The sequence below is a fragment of the Cynara cardunculus genome (genome assembly GCF_001531365.2).
Source record: "Cynara cardunculus var. scolymus isolate 2C chromosome LG 1, CcrdV1, whole genome shotgun sequence".
NCBI lineage: Eukaryota > Viridiplantae > Streptophyta > Magnoliopsida > Asterales > Asteraceae > Cynara > Cynara cardunculus.
The window spans coordinates 23,771,476-23,783,713 of NC_037528.1; the positions used below are offsets into that span (position 1 = coordinate 23,771,476).

Consider the following 12,238-nt stretch of genomic DNA (forward strand, 5'->3'; position numbering starts at 1 on the left):
ACAAGCCTCCGTTCGTGTTCGTTTGGTTCGTTTACAGCCCTAAGTACCGATAAACAACTCCTAAACTTGTATCCGATGCGTCTTCATCTTTTGAAAACGGTCAATATATACCCAAAAATAATTACAAAAAGTATGGTTTTGGTTATTTGGGCTTTGTTTTGTTTGGGTTAGTTGTACCATTTGGATTTTAGGAAAATACGGTAGCACCATTAACAAACCTAATTTTTTTACCCTTCGACCGCGAAATAATACGGTGACACGTGCCACCATGCCACCACATTAGGTCCGCCCATGGTCCAAGATGGTATAAAAAAAACAGTTTTAGTTTGTATGTCTTTTGAAAAAGGAGGCATAATTGTTATTTACTTTTGTTACAATTTACAAAATTCAAGAAATGTCTTTTAATTAATGTTTTATTTAAAAAAATATTATTACTATTTTATGAATAAAATAGGCACAAGAAATGTTTTTTAAAGAATGTGTTTTATTTTTTGATAGAAACTAAATAACTATGTTAAATGGCCAAAATGACCTTAATTTAACAGATATACTTGATAAAGTTTTTAATGACGTTAATTACTTAGTTCCAAGAACGAAAAACGAAATTAAATTGGAACCATTGTGACTAAAAACACAACTTTTAAAAACCAGAAACAAAAATCATTATAACCAACACGAACCACATAGACGAAAATCATAATTTCCGCTTGACAATAAAAAGCAAAATAAAAAATAAAAATTTTCCATACATTATTAATTTATACTTAATACTTTAACAATTATATTATCAAAAATTTAAGAGGTTTAAAACAAAAATTCAAATATTTTATAATATCAACCTAAAGTGAAAACACATAAATGTTATCAAATAATAACTTAAAAGTTTTTTTTTATAAAACTAGATTGATACCTTGAGCTTAAATAAATGCTCTATAGTTGTTAATTTTATTGAATTAGGACATGTTTGCTAGTATTTAAACAAGTTTAATAGAATTGATAACTTATTTGGTTAGTTATACATGACTTTTTGGTGTGACTTAATAATATAGAAAGCCGTTTATTCAATTAGTTTTTATGAGGAGTTTTATATAAAAAACCAAGTTTTTTTAAAACCCGTTATTCATAATTAAAAAACATGTTCATTCCATATATGTAAAAAATTCTCTAAAACAAAAACGTTTCCAATCTATACAGACAATCTTATTCATACAACATTTAATGCAAAACCAATCAAACATATCCTTAGATGTCTTCAGTTATGCACTATATCACGTCGTCAAGTCAAGTTTAGCTAATTTTGATTTGAATTTCACCATCGTTTAAACTTTAATTATTGTAGTTAAATCTTTGGTATCATATTTGTTAATTTTTATTGTTTCTTTGATAATTAATATAATTCAGTATATSGKTGTTTCATCACACAMAAAAACAATAACAAAATTCTAAAATAATACTTCTTTTTCCATAAAATAATGAAAGTTGGGTATTGTCAATCTACATACTCTAACTTAAAAGAGGGAGTATTGGAGGATATTAAATTCGACCATATATGTCCGCTTTTGTGGCCAAACTATTAGGGATTATCATTATTAATTTAGGGATTATCATTATTTTTTTTATTCAATTTAGTATATGTATTTTGATAGCATTTGAAGAAAAATTAATAGAAAACCAATTTTTTCAAATTTTAAATCTGGTGGTTTGGCAGGTCCCCGTCAATCCATGCCACCATCGTCAAACACGTTCCGATAAACATTCAATCCCCGTGCCGGTAGCCCCATTATCCTTCCTACTTTCAACTGCTTGCACCCACTCTTTAACTAATTAATTCAACTCCCAAAACTCACACACAAAAACAAAATATGAGGGTCACTGACCTCTCCACTGCTCTCATAATAATCTTCGTGGTATTCGTCGTCTCTCTCGCCGCTCAATTACTCTGCGTAAACTGGCGCGGTCGTTCCTTCCGCCGTCACACCTCCCATCCTCCTCCTGTAATTCGCAGCGGCAACCAATCCCCTGATTTTTCCGCCGATGACGCTGCAACCAAGGAGCTACTCTACTTCTTCTGCTTGAAACCCCATATCCGCCATGATCTATCGCCCAACAAGAATACAGCTGGATCATTGCCGGACGATCAGGTGGTTGACGTTTTTAAGCTGTTAGAAGCAAATGGACCGGCCAAGTTTCTTTGTACGATTAAAGAGGAAGRCAAAGACGATGTCSAGTCAACTTCTGACGTTGACTTTCCAAACAAACCGGCTACAAAGGATGTGTGCTTGCCGTCGTGTCTTCAGTTAGCGGAAGAACCCGTGGCGGAAGAGGAGGAGGAGGAGGAGGAGGTTGCTGTGACGGTCGACCGAGGAGACGCAGATATGAACACGGAATTCTCGACGCCGTGTGACTCACCGTCGTTTTTTACACCTGCAGGATCTCCGTCACGAGATTTTATGGAAACGAAGTTTGCTGTTCCCGTTCATATAACTGGGAACATTGATGACAGATGATTGGCGGCATATATAGTTGCAAACGTCTTGTGCTGTTGACTTCTTTCTTATGTATCTTTAAAGCTTGGCTATTTGGCTTTGCTGATAATGTTTTGAGACTCACCGGAGAAGATGCTCCAGGCTCCGGCAGCCGGCGTCTTGTATACAAACCCTTTATAATCAGTTTCTCCCTGTGTTTTTTAGTAACCAATCATATTCTATTCCTATAATGTATCGAATTTAAAGATGTATATAAATCATTTATGTCATAAAATTCGATAGATTTAATATATATATATATATATATATATATATATATATATATATGCTTAATCAAACGAGAACTAATTAGTTTGTGGTTACCGTGAGATCCAATATGATATAATCATTTTATGATATTAATTGTATTACCTTAATTAATAGGTAAATGACGTTTTAATAAAATGATTAATTATAATTTAAATATTTTTTTTATTTAATAGTTATCAAATTCGGTTTCCTTAATTATTAAGAATTCGGTTTCCTTAATTATCTCGACAAAATTGTATCACAATCGTGTATCACATTGTGGTTGTGTATGGTTTAAGACTCATATCACATCTATTATCAACTCATGTTCAAAACGTTATCATAGTGGTATCACAATATGTAACACAATTGGTTTTGTGTCTACTGTTATAAATTCTTGGGTATCACAGCACGTATTATATTTGTTTTGTGTTTTACTGTTAGAAATTCTTGGTCGGAGAGATAAAGAGGGAGAGAGAATTTTACCCCTATATATTATTAGTAAATTTAAATTATTTGAAAATTAATGAATAACTAGAAAAATTAATGAAAAAAGTTACCAAAATTAATATGTCTAATAATAACAATTGATTATTAATAATGTGTGGTTGAAATTGGATCTCACAGTTATCACAAATAATCGAGTTCTTCCTTGATTGGACCCATATATATAGAGAGATGTTGGTTATTATACAACCCTTGACATTTGTACAACAAATACAACTCAATCTCAACCGTCCATTTCATTTGTTTAATATGTGATTTCATATAAGTTTTTATTATTTCCTAATATAAGGTATCAATTATAACTAATGAATCATATTCATCTTCCATAAATATTCAAATCATAATAAATGAACTCTCATCATTTCCATAAATATCTCAATATATTGGGTTGCATTGGTTGTACAAATGCGATGAGTTGTATTTGAAACAAACTATATATATATATATATATATATATATATATATATATATATATATGAAGGTTATATTCGAAAGTGGTAAATATTTAACAAGTAAAAAAATGATCATAGCTTTTTACATGGTCAATATTGGATTTGATTGTTCTACCTTTTATAAATAGACAACAAACCGGTTCTTATATAAACCTATGTGAATTTGTTTAATTTACATATGAACTACTTTAACTAATTCACATATGAATCCTTGTGATGCACATATAAACTAATTAACTTATTCAAATATGAACTAATTAACTGATTAATATATAAAACAGTTAAATAATTCACATGTTAGCTAATTAATGGGTTTACATATGAACCCGTTTGTTGTCTATTTGTAAAAGTTACGAAACTATCCCTCTATTTTCTGCATACTCTTGCGAGTAATTATTTGATGCTTCACGGTCAAAGCCGCAAATGTTGACTAAATGAAGGCTAAAATCACTTCTTTACTTTCTCAAATATTTTACCACTTCCCAAATGAACATTTCCTATATAAATAACAATAGCATTTCACGAATTTATAATACAGGTAAAATTTAAATTTGATACATTTTAAAGCTTAGGACCATTTAGCCAAATGCTTACTTCGTAAACGTTTATCAGTAAACTTCAACGGTCTTACTTACACAAGATTCTAATACATTGAAACGACACCATATGCAATTATTTACCCGGCAAGTCCTAACCGCATAAGCAGGGGCGGAACATGACTGTTGTAGTCCGGGGGGCCGAATTAAGAACATCTTCAATAGATTTTTCAAAATTGAGAAAATAAAGATTTTAGACATATTTTTGCTCCAACATCTCCAAAACTCTCCAAAATGGAGAAAACATAACAGAGTGTAAACCAAAAATGATTATAATAAGAGAGAAATATTTTTTTTATCATATTCACACCGATAGGAATCCTTGATATTAATGCTTTATGAGAAAGAAATAATATTTTATTAGAGTTTTAATTCTCCTTGAAGAATATGTTGGAGATGCTATAATATTGTAAAATTTTATAAATCCAAATGATTTGTTTTTAGACTATTAAATTTTAGAAAAAAGTTTGATTAATGGAAGATTAAAACTCGAAACATTCAAAGTATTAACGGAAAATTAGTAATACCAACTTAAACATTATTTATATATAAATTTACTCCAAAAACTTAAACATTCAAAGTATTAACAAAAAAATAGTAATACCAATGTAATTTACTCTAAAAACTTATGTCATGGAGTCCGATTATATCTCTCTTGTATTTTCATCTAAGCCATGCAGTAACAAATGTTTTTTTAATCGACGAATTACTTTTTATCGCGGTTGTTATTAATATTTTATTAATTTTATAATTATGAAGACTTTGTTTGATCGTTATATCATCAAAACTTCATTTCAATATATTTTGTAATCATAATATTTAAGGTATTTATTTAAGTATAAAATTATCATTTTAAAACTCTAAGGGGCCGTTTACCTAAATGCTTACCCAGTAAGCGTTTACCTTAAGAGTCAACACTATTATTTATTTTATCGGGTAAGATTGTAGTACATCAAAACGTATCTTATGCAACAATTTTACCTGGTAAACGCTTACCCACATAAGAGTCGTCACCCTCACTTACCGGGTAAACTCTCCATTCTTATCATCGCTCTTACCGGGTAAGATTTTTGCCCCTTGCCATGTTCAGCTGGTAAGAAAAATTGCCCAGTAAGTACTCACTGGGTAAGCGTTTAGTAAACGGCCCCTAAATCTTCTTAACAATTGTTTCACAATAAAATATTTAGTTCTAACTATAGAAACCAACAATTTTTAGCCTAATCAAAATGAAAAATAAACAATATTTAGCTTCACAAACAATGAAGAGATCAAGTTATTATTTAAATAAAACATTTGCTAGACTTGATATATATGTTTTAACGATGATTATGTGGAGGGACCAAAGTAAAATTTCAATTATTATATAATTAAATTTTTAATCTATTGTAGGATGGAGATACAAAGGCTCAAGGGCCATGGCCCCCTATGCCCCTTAAGCCATTCGCCCCTGCGCATAAGTGTCGTCATCCTTACTTATCACGGTAAGACTCTCGACCCTCCTCATCCCTTTTTTTGCTTAAAATTCTCTGTCATTGTCATATTTATCCGGTAAGGTAAAATAACTTGGTAAGCGTTTAATAAACAACCTCTTAAATTATGATTTTTTTGTCTTTTAAATTTATCTAATATCGTGGACAAAACTATAATTTTATAAGAGCTTATATTGGGAAATTTAAATGCTTTTCCAATATGTGTTCTTAAAAAGAATACCACATATAATTTTTTTTTTTTATTTTAGTTAAAATTACATATAAATAATTTAAATTTAAAACAAAACACATTACAATTAAAACAAAATTCGATTGATGAACCAGATGGTTAGAAGAAAAAACAATTAAACCAATTTATAATAAAACAATATGTTGTTACTTGATATTAAACCAATTTGTAACAGATTTAATGAAAGATTAATCACAATGTGTAGTAATCAATAAATACACAAGTAAATATTCCGTAGCAAGAAATCAGAGGACAAGAAACTAAAAAATTATATTTAGTTAGAAAGATATCAAATAGCAAAAAGACAAGAAACCGTAACTAAAAGATAAAGCAGTAGCAAGCCTTAAATTAAAATAGCATAACCCAGATTAAATAATAAAGACAAGAAACATAAATCCAAGCACAATTAACAAATAGAAAACTTATAATTAATAAATACCAGATTCATTCAAAACTCAGAAGCTAAGAAGCCAATAGAATCAGATTTACTTATAAATCAGAAATAAAAATAAAAAGCATGAAGGTGTTTTAGGGTTTTACCTAGAACCAAGAATGGAGAAGGAGAGCCAAGATATCAAAGACAAAATCGATTTAAAAATCAAATTCATAACCGATTACAGTGGCCGAGTGAATGATTTCAGAATCATTTTGAAATGGTGAGCAGGTGAGACCGAGACGTGAGCAGGTGCGAGTGGTGTGATCATTCCATTCATTTGGAGACTGGACTCTTAGAGGTGTTGTGTGTAAATAGATTAATGAAAGGAAATTAGATGAGGTAGTTAAGGACCCTTAGCATGTTCAGATTGAGGCCCAATAGATTAACTTATTAAAAAGAAATAAAAAACTTAGCTTCTTCAAATAAAATAAAATAAAAAACTTAGCTTCTTTAAATAAAATAAAATAAATAAATAAATAAATTGGGGTCGATGACTCCTACTATCCACACCTGTTTGGGATATCCAATGGAATAGTGAAATCTTTAATAGAAGGAATTTAATGAAATTTAAAGGATTTCTACATTTTTAATATGTGAACAAACAAAAGAATTTAAATTTGGTCAAAGAAATTGACAATTCTAATTTCCTTGAAATTCTTTGAATTCAATTAACCAACCAATCACTTAGGCTTTGTTTGTTTTTATAAATAAAAAAAAACACTTAATACCTTTTTATGTCTGAATCGGTCAGACCTTAGGATATTAAGTGTGTTTGTTTTCTTTTTTCAATTAAGAGCTTAAAAGCTCTGATTAAGGGGGTGTTTGGGATTGCTTATCAAATCAGCTTTTTAACTTATTTCAGTTTGGCACCGGAGATAAGCTGTTTTCTAGTGTTTGGGTAAAGAAAAAAAACTGCTTATACCGGTGCCAAACCGGTAATAAGCAGTTTTTTATAAGTTAATCTTTCTTGACTTATGAAAATCAACTTATTACCAGTTTACCATTTTAACCTTGTGTAACACCCTTTGATCGATATCTCTTCTCCAGATGTTCATCTTCACGAACACAAACCAACCCTCTGTTTCTATGCACCTCACAAACATCATCAACAAAAATCCAGCCAGACCACAAGCAAACCCCCAAATTCCAAATGTTTGGAAAACCCAATTCACAGTTTCAATTTGTAAATCTCCAACCCTTAAACAACGTCACCGCCATGGCAGCAAACTCACCCACCACCACCACAAGGAAAGAAAGCCAATTTCTCATCCTTGGTCGTTACGAGATCGAAAAACTTCTCGGCCATGGCACCTTCTCCAAAGTCTACCTTGCTCGCAACGTCAAAACCAATGAATCTGTCGCCATTAAAGTCATCGATAAGGAATAGATCTTGAAAGGCGGTTTAATCTGTCATATTAAACGTGAGATCTCCATCCTCCGCCGTGTCCGCCACCCAAACATCGTCCAACTCTTTGAAGCCTGAGAACATGTTACTAGATGAAGATGGTAACTTGAAGGTCTCCGATTTTGGGTTTAGTGCCATTTCTGAACAAATCAGAGGCTATGGTTTGTTTCACACCTTTTGTGGGACGCCGGCGTACGTCGCACCTGAGGTTTTAGGAAGAAGAAGATATGAAGCCTTGATATTTGGTCCTGTGGGGTGATTTTGTTTGTGTTAATGGCTGGTTATTAACCATTTAATGATCAGAATGTTATGGTTATGTATAAAAAGATATACAAAGGGGAATTCCGGTGTCCACGTGGTATAATTTTTTGTCAAATATATTATTATAAATGATGAAAAATAAATTTTTATATTTTAAAAAATCAAATAAGTTAATAAGCAATCTCAAACACTCTCATAAGTCAATAATATGGAAAACTGTCTTTTTTAGTCATTTTACATATATAAGCAAAATTTGCCAAACACTAAAAATAACTTATCAGCTTATTACTTTTTGATACCGCTATAAGTTAATCCAAACACTTTTTATAAAACTCTGATTTGATACCACATAAATTAATAAGCAATTTTACAGAAAAACATAAATTGTTTTAAATAAGCAATCCCAAACACCCCAAAGTCTGAATTATTTAGACATAACCTAAACACTGAAAACCTCTTATTGCATCTTCTACCTGGTCTCTCTCAAGCTCTCCATCGCTGCGTCTTCTACCGTCTTCTCTCAAGCTATCGATCTCTCCCTCAAGCTCTCGCCTACCGTCTTCTACCTCTCGATCTCTCGATTTAAGGTATCCATCTTGATCTCTCAAGCTCTCTATCTCTCGATTTTGTTTCTCCTTGCTTGGTTAATTTCTGTTTTGCCTGGTTCATTAAAGGGTTTAGGGTTTACCTCCTATAAGGGGTTTTTGTATGTGAAACCCACGGTTGAAATCCTATAAGGGTTTTTTTTATGTGAAGTCTGTTAATAGCATTTGAAAGAAGAATCAATAGTGATATTAATGGCTTCTGTCTTGGTTAATGGATTTCTCATAGTTGATTGCACATGAAACCATTTTGTTTGGTAAGATACTATGATCCAACCACGCACTACAATGATCTATTAGATTGTGTTCTTAAGGTCCATTGAAAACAAGAAACCAAGGGCAAGCACACACACCTGGTAGACAAAACGATAGATAAAAAAAATCAGTATGTTTCACTGCAGAAGAAAACAAAAACAACTAATCAGAGCATAAGAAGGCATATAAAATAACATGCTGTAAACAGAACTTGGTTGAGTTAAGCTATAGTTGTTGTAGTAACAGAACTTGGTGTTGGTTGAATTGCATCTTGGACAGTTGAGAGCATAGACTTGAGCTTATTAAATTGTTAAATTCAGTAACAATCACAAATACAGAAAGAAACATACCTGGAAACAAGAAGTTAAATACTTGAAAACCATGGCATATCATATGGATAAAGTGCTATTTAAATATTAAACATCATCTCATGCACTTGCATGAGATGGATAAATTACTATTTAAAAACTAAACATAAATCATGATGGACATTCATCCATCTTTGCATTCACTTCTTAGCTCCACAAAACACATATAGGTGATTAGGTGTCATGTGCAGTACCTAGTCCTACAGGGAAATCCATAACCAAGACTTAGGAGCTTAATGACATATGTAGCAGACACTACAATTTGAGAAATAGTGTAACTTCTACCGATAGTGATGACCTTGAAACTCCAATACTTTACATCCCAAAATTGACTTTCACGATTCCACATCCAGTATGTTAAATTATAGTTATCAAAGTGAAGTAACTATGAAAAAGATCAATTTGTCCTTCACCTTATAGAGAAATTAGGAAGTGGGTTTTTGATGTCATTAAGAATGGAATCCTTAGGCTTCAGCAGATCTATGTTAGAAACAGAAGAGAAGCAGGAGCTTTCTCACCACTTAAAAGTGTTGCTCAATTTTATTTGCAAGATGGCATGCTTTTTGGTTGAGTTGGTTAACTGTGATTATGGAAAAAAACAACATTTTTTGCTATGGTGTTCATGAAATCCACCTACCTTCAAAAAATTTAAACTAATTTGACATTGCAGTTAGGTAATTCATATCCTTGCTTCCAGTTCAATCTTTTGTTCTTATTTGTCATGGTGGGAAGCTGTTTTTACTGCAGCTCCCTAGCATTACCCTTCAATGTTTGCTAGTGTTTTTATTAGTTTGTTTAAAATGCAAGTAAACTAATCATTTTTTATTGGTTCAAAATGAACCAATCTAATAGGTTGAAATTCTGTGATGTTTGCACCCGTTCTTTTCTTTTGTAGCATAATAATCGCTTATCTTGATTTACTTGTGACGACAGGTCTTTTGGTTCCAAAGCTCAGCTCAAGAATAATCAAGCAAGCTGTTGGAGTAGTAGGGTGCCCCACAATGTATTCTTACATTCTGCTTTGGTGCAATTGAGGAAAATTGACCGAAAAAGAAAGGGAGGGTCCAAGAAGCAATTAATTACTACATGATCAAGTCTTCGATCGCCTTTTTTGTTTCTTTTATGATCAATTTATTTGTGACTACCGCCTTTGCTAAGGAATTTTATGGTATCAAGCAAGCCGATAGTATAGGCCTTGTAAATGTTGGGAGTATCTTGAACAATTAATGCAAAATGAATATTGATTCTAGTTGTTATGGGAATTTTTCCTTGTTTTATATTGTGTGTTGAATCAATTGACGTATTTCAGTTGAATTTTTTAATATGTTAAAAATAGATGGTTGTTTACAAATGGTTTAAATGATTGGATATTTCAATTGAATTTAATTGAAATGAATTGATTCAAATTTCAGATTTCTGAAGTTTGTCAGTTTACAAAAACAAACAGTCTTATTGATTCAGATTTCAGACGTAAAAACAAACAGTCTGACTGATTCAGATTTCAGATTTCAGACGTAAAAACAAACAGTCTGACTGATTCAGATTTCAGATTTCAGACGTAAAAACAAACAGTCTAACTGATTCAGATTTCAGACTTCAGCACCACCTCTTAAAATCAGAAGTGAATTCAGACTTCAGACTTCAGCACATCTTAAAAAACAAACGCCACCTTAGACTAGCAGGGTTAAGGATTGGACAGGTGTTTAAAAAAAGGTTTTAACATTTAAACGATTCAAACCAAGTTAAATTGGACCGTTTTTGGTAGTTTAAGCGGTCTTGCCAGCCCACTATGATATGAAAATAGCCGAATCACTCAGTTCCATCCGACCTATGGTTTGAGCATCATTTTGAGCGGTTTGGAACAAACACATTTATTTTGTAGTTAGGTTTCATGTTGTAGAATCACCTTTATGGCCCAATTTAAAAGATCCGTCAAAGACATTAAATTTGCAAAATTCCAAAATCCATCAAAAATAAAAATCCAAAACTACAAACCGTCTTTCGAATTGCTAGATGTTTTTTTTTTAAATTTCAACTATTGTTGGTGCACTTGTTTAACATTTTTTCAACTTGCTAAATGTTTTTTTACTTTTGAAGATAATTTTTTTTATAATTCGGTAATATTATTTAAAATAAGATATTATGTTTAATTTTAGTTTAAAGCCCCCATAATAGGTCCAAATTGCCTTCTTATGGTTGAGTTTGACTGGTTTAGTCACTTATTCTCAAACCCCTCAGTTTGAAAACTTTCCTATAGCGTCATTGTTGTATGGAGGTTTAAACCGTCAAAACCATACCACAAACACTCTTAAAAGAATAGTTTAGAAGCAAACTTGGAATATATACCATAACAAAATCAAAGTATGGCCGGAGAAATCACAGGGGTGGACTAATTGTCTGTCTTGCATTTGATATGCTGGATCGGACAAGACAAAACTTTTCAAATGACCAGATTGATATTAAATGTTGTTATTTTATATCATATAATGATTGTAAATGAGATAAATCAATCAAAGTATATTTACATATGTATACATCATTCCAAAAAAATTCCAACACAACAATTATATATATGTACATAATTTAAAAACATTCCAACACAACAATTGTAAATACGTACACAATTTAAAAACTTCCCAACACAACAATTCTAAATACGCACATAATTTAAAAACTTTTCAACACAACAATTGTAAATAACCAGGGCCGCCCCAATCTTTTTGGAGGCCCTGTTACACTATTATAAAAAGTATAAGTAGATTGGCCGACAAAACGAACAAAAATTAAATACAAAAGTTCATATTATATTGAAAGTCTTACAAATAAAAACAGCAAGACAAAATAACAATGTAACATCTAAACT

The 12,238-nt window shown here is 31.5% G+C and overlaps 1 protein-coding gene across 1 annotated transcript; it reads left to right on the top strand.

Annotated features, from left to right (window-relative positions):
* The first annotated feature begins 1,789 nt into the window (after positions 1 to 1,789).
* LOC112524624 lies at positions 1,790 to 2,672 on the top strand. The gene has a single exon (XM_025134542.1). It carries the CDS (start codon positions 1,863 to 1,865, stop codon positions 2,505 to 2,507), a length of 645 nt encoding a protein of 214 aa, XP_024990310.1. The 5' UTR covers positions 1,790 to 1,862; the 3' UTR covers positions 2,508 to 2,672.
* Positions 2,673 to 12,238: the final 9,566 nt, after the last annotated feature.